Source organism: Aureococcus anophagefferens (assembly GCF_000186865.1).
Source record: "Aureococcus anophagefferens unplaced genomic scaffold AURANscaffold_8, whole genome shotgun sequence".
NCBI classification, from domain to species: Eukaryota; class Pelagophyceae; order Pelagomonadales; family Pelagomonadaceae; genus Aureococcus; species Aureococcus anophagefferens.
Window position 1 is genome coordinate 434,540 of NW_008705568.1, and position 12,851 is coordinate 447,390.

The 12,851-nt window shown below is 71.1% G+C and overlaps 2 protein-coding genes across 2 annotated transcripts; one reads left to right on the top strand and one right to left on the bottom strand.

Annotated features, from left to right (window-relative positions):
- Positions 1-420: 420 nt before the first annotated feature.
- AURANDRAFT_25702 (hypothetical protein) lies at positions 421-2,202 on the bottom strand (the record flags this gene model as incomplete). The annotated part of the gene is made up of 1 exon (XM_009038558.1): positions 421-2,202. The coding sequence occupies one exon, from the start codon at positions 2,200-2,202 to the stop codon at positions 421-423; it is 1,782 nt and encodes a 593-aa protein (XP_009036806.1).
- An 8,704-nt stretch (positions 2,203-10,906) lies between these two features.
- On the top strand, positions 10,907-12,663 carry AURANDRAFT_71538 (hypothetical protein; the record flags this gene model as incomplete). Its single annotated transcript, XM_009038262.1, has 2 exons — positions 10,907-12,458; positions 12,504-12,663. 2 exons carry the CDS (start codon positions 11,050-11,052, stop codon positions 12,661-12,663), a joined length of 1,569 nt encoding a protein of 522 aa, XP_009036510.1.
- Positions 12,664-12,851: the final 188 nt, after the last annotated feature.

Consider the following 12,851-nt stretch of genomic DNA (forward strand, 5'->3'; position numbering starts at 1 on the left):
GCACAGCTACCACGCGCCGTGCGCGGCGCTCGTCTCCGGCGGCGTCGTCGACTTCACGGGCGACGACACGGCGCCGAATTTCCACTGCGCCGAGCACAAGCGCCTGGGCACGGAGCGCTGGGCGACCTGCGACCTGTGCGGCCTCTGGCGGTCGTGGTCGGGGCCCGTGCACCCCATCACGGGCGAGCCGTTTCTGGACGGCGGCGCGACGTGCGCGTCCATGGGCTTCGGCTCCTGCAGCGCGCCCCTGGAGTCGACGGCGGACGTCGTCGAGCTCGACGACGTCGACGACGAGGAGGACCTCGCGGACGACGCGGCCGCGCCGCCGGCGTTCCTCGGCCACGCGCTCTTCTCGGCGCCGCCGCCGCCGGCGCCCGGCCACGCGCTCTTCGCGGCCCCGCCCCCGAAGCGCCCACGGACCTAGTTCGTCTTCTTGTCCGTCCGTTCGGCGGCGTCGGTGACGCGCAGGAGGTCCGTGACGAGGTCCCGGTTGAAGACGGCGAGGTCGAGGAAGCCGTAGCCGAGGATGGCCATGGCCGTCATGACGCCCGACATGAGGGCTCCGGCCCAGCCGGCCGTGGTCACATCCTGGCCCGTGATGAACAAACCGGGGATCTCCGCGACCTCGGGGCGGATCGCGGCCATCTTCGGCGACGCGTAGCGCTTCGTCGTCGGCGCGAGGCCGTAGGACGCGGCGCGCTTGAGGTAGTGGTCGTTCGTGAGCGACGTGCCCAGCTTCGAGAAGACGACGCGGCCCTCGCACTGGGGGAAGAGCTCGTAGAGCTTCGCGAGCATGCGCTCTTCGAAGGCCTTCTTCAGGGCGTCGTAGGCCTCGGGCCGCTTGTGCGCCGGCGAGTCGGCCCACGGGCGCCACCACGCCTCGTTCGTCTCGGAGATGATCGAGCACGTCGCGGGCTTCGAGGCGCGCGCCGACGGGTCCTTGGCCGACGGGAACCCGACGAAGTAGGTGCCGAGGTCGCCGCGCGCGGCCGCGGCCGCGCCGTCCGGCAGCGCGCGCCACGCCTTCGCCGTCTCGCCGCTCCCGGAGACGCACCACTGGTTCTGCGACGGCAGGTCCAGCTCCGCGGCCGTCGTGTCGAAGCCCACGAAGAGCGAGAGATGGGAAATGCCCTGCTCGACGAAGTCCTCGGAGGCGGGGTTCAGAATGGCGTCGGCCCACTCGACCTCGCGCCGCGCCGCGTCGGGCAGCAGCTTCAGCGTCTGGAGGCACCCGGCCGCGGAGACGACGCCGCGCTTCGCGAGAATGACCTTGTCGTCGTCCTCGAGCTGCACGCCGACGGCGCGGCCGGCGTCGCTCAGAACGACGCGCTCGACGGCCGCGCGCATGAGGACCCTGCCGCCGTAGGCGTTCACCGTGGCGACGAGCGCGTCCGCGATGGCCTGGGGCCCACCAACTGGCACGTAGGCGCCGCCCATGTAGTGCGACGCGACGCCCGCGTGGACGAAGAACGACGCCTCCGAGGGCGCGAGGCCGTAGTTGCCCGCGTAGCCCGTCAGCGTGGCCACCAAATCGTCGTCGTCGATGCCGCAGTCGCCGCGGATGACCTCGTCGACCGTCGCGCTCGCGAAGCCGTAGAACTTGCGGCAGAGCCTCGGAGCGACGAGCTTCTGGATGAATCTGGGGAACAGCTTGCCGAAGAAGTAGTTATCCGCCTCCTTGTTCGACGTCTTGCACAGCGCCACGTAGCGCCGGATGCGGCCCTCGTACGCGGGCCAGCGCTTCGCCAAATCCGCGACGAAGCGGTCCTCGCCCGCGCGCAGCGCGTGGGGCGGCAGGTCGCCGACGCGCAGGCAGTCGTAGGCGAAGCCGTCGCATTCGGATCCGAGGCGCGCCCAGGCGACGCGCCGCCGCGGCAGCGACACCATGTCCATGAGCTTGCCGTACTTCTCCGCGCGGCCGACGTAGTGCACGCCCGTGTCGAACGTGAAGCCGCCGTCGGCGAACTCGTGCATGCACCCCCCGGCGAGGTAGTGCTGCTCGAGCACGACGACGACGTAGCCGCAGCGGCTCAGCAGCGCGGCGAGGTAGAGGCCCGAGACGCCCGAGCCGACGACGACGTAGTCCGCGTCAGCCGGCACCTTCTTGTGGCGGAAGATCTCGCGCGTCCGCGGGGCCGTGGAGCCGTCGTCGCTCGGCTCCTTGGGGAGGAAGCCCTTGGGCGCCGCGCTCGGCCGCCGCATGGCCATGGCGTAGAGGCCGAAGACCATGCAGCCGCCGACGACGTTGGCCACGGTCCAGGCCAGGCCCATGAGGATGGCCAGCACGACGTCGTAGGCGTCCTCCGAGATCTCCACGGTGATGAGCGACATGTTCGGAGCGGCGATGGGGCAGCCTATCGCGTGCGACGCCGCACGTCTCGTGGTTCGGAGCAGCGATGGGGCAGCCTATCGCGTGTCGGAGATCGAAACCCCTAATAAGTTTCTGTCTTCTTGAACCACCACAAAACTTCAATAGGGCAGCCCCGGCTGGCCGGGCTTGAGTTGAAAGTGGAGGATCTGGTGGGCTCTCCGGGGGATCAGCTGCCCTTGGCCCGCGCCGCCCGCGGTCGCGACCGTCACACGCCATGTTCATGTCGCCGCGCGGCCAGGTCGAGGCCCTGGCCCTCTTCTTCGGCGTGTCGGTCTGCGCCGCGCCGGGGCTCGGCAAGCTCGAGGCCGTCGGCGTCACCTTGGGCCTCGCGTGCTGCGCCGCCCTTTTCGCCCGGGCGCGCGGCGCCGCCGCGGCGCCGCCGGCCGCCGCGGTCGTGCCCGAGGTCTGGGAGCAGGCCCTCCGCGTCGAGGAAGCCCCGGCGGACTTTGCGAAATTCGCGTCCTACGAGGACAAGCCGGCCACGCCTGGCAAGGGCGACGACGACGACGGCGAGGTCGTCGCCATCCGCGCGAGCGCCGCCGCCGTTGAGGGGGACCCCAAGGCCTTCGCGCGGCCCGTCCACGCGCTGAGCCCCGCCTTCGCGCCGCCCGCGACGCCGAGCCGCCGCGCGAGCGTCGCCGCGTCTTCGGACCTCAAGCGGCTGCTCAACGACCTGGGCCTCGCGCGCTGCGAGGACAAGCTCACGGAGTGGGGCGCCAAGACGCCCGAGGACCTCAAGTTCATCGACGACGACGACTTCGCGCAGCTCGGGCTCTCCAAGGCCCAGGGCCGCCTCCTCCAGCGGAAGGCCGCGGACGAACCATGATGTTCTTGTTGTAGGAGCGCCGGGAAATGCGCATCCTAATTCCCTAGGGGTGTCGCACCGTCGTAAGCCACCCCGGAAAAACAAGCGCGCGCGCGCTCAGAGCCGGCCGTCCGTCGAGTCGGAGTCGTCGCTGGCGTACTCGACGGCGAACATGCGGCTCATCGCGCTCATGCGCCGCGGCTGCGCGGACGGCGGCGGCGACGGCTGCGCGGGCGCGAGCGGCGGCGTCGCGAGCCCGCCGTTGACGTGGGGCGCGATCATGGCGTCGATGGCGTCGCGGCGGGGTCTGCCGCTTCTTCGGCGTCGGCGACCGGCCCGCGCCGCTGTCGCGGAGGAGCACGGCGAGCTCCTTGCGGTCGATGTGGCCGCCGCCGCTGGAACGAAGCAGCTCCGCGAAGATCTGCGTGGGAGACGCGCACGCGGAGACGTCGACGTCCATCTTGTCCGCGAGGCTCCGGCTCAGGTCCTCGACCGTCGCTGGCGTCGCGGCCATGGGCAGCGGCGCGGGCGACGCCTCGATCTCCAATTTCGACTCCTCGAGGCCCAGGAACGCGCGGTCGGCGGCGTCGTCGTCGTCGAAGGTGATGTGGGCCGCCTCGAGGCCCGGGTCCGTGAGCGTGCCGCTGTCGACCTTGTCCACGAAGGAGTTGCGCCGCGGCTTCGACCGCTTTTGGCGCTGGACGTCCGCGTGGGCCTGGAGCTTGAGCTCGAAGGCGATCTGGACGACGACGACCAGGAACAAGCCGCAGACGACGCACGTCCACTGGAACGCGCGGAGCCGGCTGTGGATCGAGTCGGCCGTGGGCACGGACGAGCACTCGTCGATGTCGAACCAGGCGCCATTCGCCGTCTCCTTCGTGACGTCCATCAAATTCGCGCGCGACATGTTCGCTTTCGCCGCGCACGCGAAATGGAACGCCATGTCGAGGTCCGACCCGTCCAGGATCCAATCCACCACATTGTCCTGGGGGCCGACGTACTTGCCCTGAAGATGCAGCACGGACGGCCCGAGCACGATCTTCGGCGCGCCGTGCAAAACGTCGTGCAGGATGTGGTTGCCCCAGAAGTCGTCCGTGCGGAACTCGAAGACCATGGGCAGGTCCATCAGCACCTGGTCCCCCGGGTCCATCTTGAGGGACGGCACGTCGACGTAGCCGATGGGCCGCGCGTAGAAGGCGTTTTTGTAGGTCAACACGACGCGCGTCGCGTCGAACAACACCCTGAGCGCGCCCGCGTCGTCGTAGTTCACCTCCATGTGGACGCCGGCGTGCATCGTGAGGCCCCGGTCGTCCCAGGTGCCGCCCGTGTCGCCCGTCGCGTACATGTAGATGTTGTCGACGTCCACCAAATCCTTCGTCGACGACCCCTCCGCCGCGCCGCCCGCTAATGTGATAATGCCGCCGACGGCCAAGATGCCGCCGAAGACGGCGAGGAACATGTAGCCCATGGGCTCCCAGTAGGGCGCCTGGAGCGTCTTTTGTTTCGACCCGAAGTGGCGCTTCGCGCCGCAGTTGGTGCAGAACTTCTCGTGCGCGTCTTTCCCGACGTGCGGCACCTTGCAGACCTGGCACTTCCACTCGTCGGTCTGGAGCACGTAGCGCTTGCGGCAGTTGCACCAGAAGATGGGCGTCGCGACGATGGCGATCAAAAGCGCGGCGACGTAGGTGAGGAAGGCGACGCGCGCGAGGATCCGGTCCTTGTCGACGTCGGCGTCGTAGGTTTGCGCGTCGATGGCCGCTTGAAAATTCGTCCAGGACCCGCCGCAGGCGCCGCAGGTTCGAGCGCAGTAGCCCTCGTAGTGGCCGCCCGCGGCGAAGTCGCTCAAGCAGGCGCCCTGGGTCGCGAAGTGGCCGCAGCACGACGCGTCCGACGAAAACTCCAAACATTCGGCGTGCGCGTCCTCCTTGAAGTTGTTGTCGATGCAGTCCGGGTCCCGCGCGAAGGCCGCCTGCTTTAAGACTTCCGCCCGGGGCTTGTTGTCGACGACGCCCCAGGCGTCGTCGAGCGCGAGGTCGTCGAGGAAGACGTCGTCGTCGTCCCAGCGCCGCGGCGGCGTCGGCGCGTCGTCGGCCGCCGTCGCGTTCGCGACGACGCAGTGGCAGCCGCCGCAGTCGCAGCCTAAATCCAACGCCGCGGCGCAGGTCTCGGGCGCGTAGTTCGCGCAGGAGAGGCCGCCGCAGACGTCGTCGCAGATGTCGTGCGAGGCGTGGCGGTCCGCGCCGTCGTACCACTCGTCGGCGCCGCCCTGGTTCGCCGTGCCGCCGTGGTCGGGCGCGTCGGCGCCCTCGTTCGCCGCGGTCGGCGGCTTCGGGAGCGTGGGCAGGAGCGACGGCAGGGGGCTTGGCATGGGGCTCGGCGCGGGGCTCGGCATCGGCGTCGGCGGTTTCGTCGGCGCGACGGACGGCGGCAGCGACGGCGCGTAGGTCGGCAGGAACGTCACCGACGGCGCCGGCGACGGCGCGTAGGTCGGGATGGCGCTGGGCAGCGGCGTCGCCGTGGGCGTCGCGGACGGCGGGTAGGTCGGCGCGGACGTCGGCGCGTACGACGGCGACTCCGTCGGCCGCGCGGTCGTCGGCGCGCCGCTCGGCGCGGCCGTCGGCGGCACGCTCGGCGGCGCCGTCGAGGGGGACACGGACGGCGCGAAGGTGGACGTCGGCGCGCCGCTCGGCGGCGCGGAGCAGCCGCAGGAGAAGCGGCAGGCCGCGTGGGCCTCGACCTTTTGCGCCGCGTCCGCGCCGTCGTAGCCGAGGGCCTCGCAGCGGGTCGCGGGGCTCTTGGCGACCCAGTCGCAGTCCTTGGACGGGTTGCCGCTCTTGGCCCAGAGCGCCGAGTTGTTGCAGAAGGTCGGCGCGTAGGACGGCGGGAAGGACGTGGGGACGTAGGAAGGCGCCGCGGAGAACGTCGGCGCGAGCGTCGGCGCCTCGGAGCAGCCGCAGGACGCGGCGCAGGCGTGGACGGCGAGTGAACCGTCCTCGCCGACGCTCTCGCAGCGCGCGCCCCAGCCGCCGACCCAGCCGCAGTCCTTGGACGGCGCGCCCTTCTTGTACCAGTCGCGGACGTCGTGGCACTCGGCCGTCGGCGCGGCGCTCGGTTTGTAGCGGTGCGTCGGCGGCGTCGTAGGCGCGGCGCTGAGCGAGGGCGCCGGCGTCGGGAACGGCGCGCCGGGCACGAGGACGCAGGCGTCGGAGGCGAGGGCGCCTTCGAGCGCGTAGCCGACGTAGGAGTAGGAATACGACAGCCCCGAGACGTCGACGGTTTCCTGGACCCAGAGCGCCGCGAGGCTGATGTTCGACCCGTTGATCGGCGCGACGAAGGTCGCGTTCTGCGCGAAGGCCCGCGAGGCGCCGCACGTCGCGTTCGGAGACCACCAGCCGTCGTCGCCGTCGACGCAGCCCCCGCACGCGGCCAGACAGGCGTCGGCCGCGAGGGACCCGTCGGCGCCGACGACGGCGCAGCGCGCGTCGGGGAGGCTCGCGACCCAGGCGCAGTCCTTGGCCGGCGCGCCGTTCTTCGCCCAGGCCGCGTCGTCCGCGCACGCGGCGGCGGGCTCGTCGGCCGCGAAGGCGCCGCCGCCGCGCGCCTCGAGGACGAAGGCGCCGCCGGCGCCGGACAGGGCCGCGGCGAGCGTCTCGCCGGGCGCGTAGGCGCCGCCGCAGGCCACGGGCGCGCCGTCGCGCAGGAAGTGGGCCGCCCGCGCCGTCGAGCGCAACGCCGCAACGCCGTCGACGATCGCGCCGGGCGCGACGGCCTCGTCGCAGCCGACCTGCGCCAGCGACGCGCCGCCGTCGTCGGACCGCGCCGCGGGGACCGCCGACGCCGCGAGGGCCCCGACGAGGAGCGCCCGCATCGCGTCGAAGAGCGCCGCTTCGTCAAGAGAATGTTGCGTCGAGCCCCTGGAGGCGTTTCAGCTAAAAAAAACCATCGGATACTTGCGCGGGATGTATACCCTTCAAGATGAGCTTTTTTACCGCTCTCAGACCTCGACGGGCGGCGGCGCTGCCCGGTCGACGGCGACGTCCCGGACCGGCACCACGATCCTCGCGCGTCCGCCGCGCCGCGGTCCCGGGGCCGAGCGGACTCGCTGCCCCCCGAGAGTGCTTGATCTTTACCTCGCAGTGGAGACGCCTACTCGTAGTCGGAGTCGTCGCCCTGCTCGGGCTCTCGTCGGCCTCGGACTCGTCGTCGTCCTCGGGCTCGGGCGTCGCCGCGGGCGCGGGCGCGGACTCGTCGTCGTCCTCGTCGTCGTCGTCCTCGACGTCCCGCGCGGGCTCGGCGTCCGGCTCGTCGTCGGAGAGGTCCGAGTCCGGCGCGGGCGCGTCCCGCGAGACGACGCGCCGCTTCTTCTTCGGCGGCGGCGCGGCGCGCGCGGACGGGACGATCTCGAGCACGAGCGACTCGACGACGTCGCGGAGCTCGAGGTCCTCGACGTCGCCGTCGAGCTCGCCGGACGTGAAGCGCACCTTGAAGAGCGGCGCCGGCTTGCCGTCCTCGGCGACGTAGGGGTCGTCCGCCGTCGCGGGCAGGAACCCGTAGATCGTGCCCCGGCTCTCCTCCGTCTCCGACGTCGACCGCGCGACCTCGCGCCCGAGGAAGGCGTGGTCCGTCGTCCAGCCGTCCTCGCGCTCCGACTCCGACAGCAGCCAGGCGCCGCCGCCGGCGTTCATCACGTGGCCGGCCATCGTTTCGCAGTGCGGGTTTCGACGACGGTTTCGGAGTGCGCGCGCGTCGAGATGACACAACTCGGACGGCGCGTACTCGAGCGAGAACTCGACGTCGATCGTGCACGGAACGAGCAGTTCAACGTTTCGGGTGCAGCCTCTCTCAGTCACCTCGCAGCCCGGGGCGCGCTCCTCCCTCGCGCCGTGGACCTCCCGCGCGCGCCGTGGACCGCGGACGCCATGGGGCTCGGGGACCTGAAGCTCGACGACATGATCGTCGTCGCCCTCGTCGGCTGCCTCGCCGCGACGACGCTGACCATGAGTGTCCTCACCTTCCGGCTCCCGAACAAGGGCGCCGTGCTCGAGGAGCAGGGCTTCCAGGTCGCCCACGGCGACTTCTGCGACACGCTCTACGTGTCCCACGTGCGGCCCTTCCGCTTCGCCATCGCCAAGTACGACGGCACCTTCAGTTGCCCCTGGCCGGGCACGAACACGGCGCTCCGCGCCGCGCTCTCGCTGGGGGGCCTCGCGGCGACGGCCGGCGAGGCCTGGTTCGTCTACAAGGAGGAGCTCCCGACGGTCCACGCCCTGTCCTGGGCCTTTGGGCTCCTGGGCGCGGGCTTCCTCTCCGCGGCGACGCTCGACGCCGACGCTCTTTCTGCCGGAAACGCGTTGTGCCGCGACGGCTTCAAGGTCGACTCCGAGGGCGACGCGTACCACCTCCTCACGGGCTTCAACAAGGACGACCTCACCTGCGAGCCCGCGCCCTTCGCCTGGCTCGTCATCGGCGACTTCTTCTGCGTCGGCCTCTTCCTCGCCGCCTGGTACCTCTTCTACAAGTACTCGGACGACGACGGCAGCCGGCACCGCACCGCGCTCCAGGACCCGTTCCTCGCGTCCCAGATGGAGGCGACCTACGACTCGTCGCTCCCCAACGTCGACGCCGACGAGCCCGCCGGCGCGGGCATGACGTGAACGCGGCGGGATTCCCGCCCTGTACAACCCGAACGCGCGACGTAAAGAGGCGCCCTGTGATCGACGAGAGTGCGCGGGTGCGCACCTCCTCGCAAGAAAGAGCACACAGAGTTATTGGTCGATGTCGTCGAGGCCGATGTCGCGGAGGGCCGACGTCAGGTTCATGGCGTGGACGGAGCCGGCCTTCTCGTTGTTGGAGTTGTAGCGGATGCCCGTGGCCTGGCTCTGGACGTAGGCCATGTTGAGCGCCTTCCACCGCTCGACGCCGAGCGTGCGCTTGCGGAAGTTGTCCTGGAGCGCGAGGATGGGGTGGAAGAGCATGGGGAAGCTGCGGTGGATGTTGAGGAACTCGGAGAAGTCGACGTCGCCGGAGCCGTCGCCGTCGAACTTGTCGATGAAGTCCATGTAGTTGCCCGGGAACATGGCGCCGAGGTCCTGGATCGCGGACGCGAGGCGCGCGAACTCGCGGTGGCCCACGGTGCCGCTGCGGTCCGCGTCGAAGACCTTGAAGAGCACGTGCAGGAGCTCGTTCTCGTTCAGCGTGCAGACGACGCACGCCGCCAGCAGGAGCTCGTCGAAGTTGAGCTGGTCGTCCGCGTCGAGGTCCGCCCACTCGAAGACCATGAGGTCGATGAGCACGCGGACGAACGACGAGTCCTTGGCGCCGATGAGGTCGATGAACTCGGGCACGGAGATCTTGCCGCTGCGGTCGCTGTCGGTCCGCCGGAAGAACGACCGCAGGCTCCGGCAGTCGCCGTCGGAGAGCTTCAGCAGGCGCACGGCGGCCGCGGCGAAGCCCGCGCGCACGTGGCTCCGCGTGCGCTGGCACAGGAGCAGCGGGTGCGACGACACGTAGGCCAAGGGCGCCGCGAGGCTCCGCGACCGCGGGTCGTCCCGGATGCGCTCGTTGAGCCGCTTCGCGTTCTCCGCGTCGAAGCTCAGGGGGTCGTCGGCGATGGTCTCGGCGGCGTACTTGCGGTCCGGCGACTTCGTCGGCGTCTTCATGCATTTCTCCTCCTGGCTTCGGGGCTTCGGGGGCGCGTGCGTCTCCGTGAGGTGGGCCGCGTAGTTGTCGACGCCGGCGCGGTGGTCCGTGCGGCTCGCGAGCATCTTCCCCCGCTTCGCGCGGTAGCCCGGCGCCACGTTCTTGCCCTTGACCTTCTCCTTCTCCCGCGCCCGCTCCGCCTCCTCGGGCGCGTTGCGCCAGGCCTCGTCCTTGGTCAGCGCGTGGTACTTGAGCCCCTGGTGCGCGTTCGACTCGTAGTTGTCCTTCTTGGGCATGAACAGCGCCTCCTCGCCCTCCTCCATCTCGACGAGCTCCATGTACTCCGCGCTCAGGTCCTTCATCTTCGACTCCGCGACCTTGGCCTCCTTCTTCTGGTGCACAAAGTCCTGGGCGCTGTCGGAGATCTTGTCTTTCTTGAAGGCCGCGGCCCGCTCCTGGGCCTTGCGGTTGTTGTGGATGCCGTGGTCGAGCGCGCCGTGGTGGCCGTGCTCGTTCGCGTGCTTGTTTTTCGAGTGGTGGTGGTGGTGCTTGCGCGACTCGTCGCCGTCGTCTTCCTTTTTCTCGTGATGCCTATGATGGTGGTGCCTATGGCCGTCGGCGCCCTTCTCGTGGTGGTGTGAATGATGATGCTTGTGGCCGCCGTCGCCGCTGGACTTGGCCCGCACCTCGACGACCTTCGTGCCGCCCTTCTTCAAACTCTTCGTCGGCGTCTCCTTCGGCGCCGGCTTCGACTTGACCTCGACGACCTTCGCCCCCTTGGGCTTGACCTCGATGCGGCCCATCCGCCCGCGCTGGGCGCTTCCGCCACACCCGGATGCGCGGCGTCGGGAGTTATATACTACAACATGTTGAGGTTTGCTAGGCGGCGGCAGCATTAGCGAGCTCTGCCACAAAGCCCTAACGGAGCGCAATCAGGCTGTGGCGCACGGCGTAGCAATGATGAGGTTTTCAGGTTTCCAAAAGTTTGGTGGCTCGGAGCCAAAGGTCAAAATTTACCCCGCATTCTGGTGCCGAATCGGCACCAGCGCGTTTTGGCTGTGAGCTGCATCTCAGCCGCATTGGATTTCGTCAGGGCCTTGCGCATGGATCGAGAGCTTGTTTGCTGAGGCGTAGTTAGCTCGACGCGCCACCCCATGTGCCTGTTGACGGCTTCGGTGCTCCTCGCCATCTGCACCTGGGAGAGCCTCGCCATCGCGACGGCCGTCGCGCCGCCATGAGCTTCGAGCGCGACGGCTTCTGCGTCCTGCGCGGGTGGCTCCCGGCGGCGGCCGTCGACGCCCTGCGCGGAGACCTGCGCCGCGCGCGCGCGCAGCTGAAGATCACGGACGCCGCGCTCGAGGCCGCGGACCTCAACGTCGACTTCATGGGCCGCGCGTTCGGGGGCCGCCTCGGCGCCGCGTCGCCCGCGCGGCGCGAGGCCTGGGCCTACGCGACGGCGCGGCGCGCGGCGACGGGCGGCGGCGGCGACGGCGCCGCCGCCGCGGAGCGCGCCGTGCTCGGCCAGCTCGCGGCGGCGGCGGCGGAACACGCGGGCTACGGTTCCGTGTATCTCCTGAGCGAGGTCTTCGTCGTAAAGCCCGCGGGATCAGGAACAGAATTCGCGTGGCACCGCGACGACGCGAAGCAGCTGGCGAAGCTCGGCGGCGAGGCCGCGCCGGACCGCTTCTGCTCCACGTGGGCGCCCCTCGACGCCTGCGGCGCGGCCGACGGCGGGCTGGTCTTGCGGTCGAAAGAGACGGGAGAGGACGTTCGGGCGAGCTGCGCGCCGGGCGACGTCGTCGTCTTCGACCGCGACACGTGGCACGCGAGCGGCGCCAACGCCGGTCCCAACGACCGGCGCGTCCACTACGCCCAGTACTCCCCGCGGCCCGTCGAGTGGACGCCGCCGGCCGACGGCGCGAAGCGGCGAAGAGGCGCGCCGACGCCGCTCTGGTTCGCGGTCGCGGCGGCGCCGACGCGCGAGGCGCTCGAGGCGACGCTCGACCGGGCCAACGCGGCGCCGCCGGGCTACCGCGTCGTCCGCGGCGCCTGCGCCGCGGCGCGCTTCCCGCCGGACGAGCTCCCGGAGGTTTCGTGCCGCGTCTTCCGGTCGCCGAAGGGCGCGTTCTGCCTCGACGGCACGAAGCACCCGGACGCGCTCCTGACCCAGTCCATGGCGCGCGACGACACGCTCGCGGCGCTCATCCGCGGCGCGGGGGTTTGCGGCGAGGGAGACGCGGCCGCGGGCGTCGCCGAGTACGCGGTGCTCGACGACCTCGACGACGCGCGCTGGGCGGCGCTCGGCCTCCCCGCGTGCCCCCTGGAACCGGCGCGGCGCCGGCGGTCCCGCCAGCTGTTTGTCTCGCGCGGGGCGACGACGACGCAGGTCCACCGCGACGCCTACGACAACGTCTACGTCTGCCTCCGCGGCGAGCGGAACTGGCGGCTCGCGCACGCGGACCACGGGCCCTACGTCGAGCGGTCGCCGGGGTCCGTGTCCGCCGCGGCCGACGGCGCGCTCCGGCGCCGCGTGGCCTTCGGCGAGGTCGCGCTCGCGCCGGGCGACGCGCTCTTCGTGCCGCGCGGCACCTGGCACGCCGTCGCCGCGGCCGACGACGGCGGCCTCAGCGCCGCCGCCGCCTGGTACCTCGACGACGGCGACTAAGGGTGCTACTTGTGCCTTCCTAGGACGTACCGCGTCGACCGCATAGACGAGCTCGCGCCGTTGCTCGCGGGCACGCGCTGCGAGGCCGCGTGCGCGCGGCTCGCGAACGCGTCGCTGCCGGGCCTCCCGCCGCCGGAGCGCAACCTCCGGCGCGTGGCCCGGGGTGGTAAGCGAGGTACTTAGTGGGTGCGCGTCTTCGACCCGAGCTTCGCGTGGCCCGCGCGGGCGATGACCTTGGCGCCGCGGTACTTGACGCGGCGCTGCTTCTTCGGCGCGGCGCGCTTCGTGGGCTTGTGGAGCGCCGCGAGGCCCGCGTGGGCCGCGGCGAGGACGGCGCCCGCGCGCAGCGCCTTGTTCGACCGGAGCGCGCC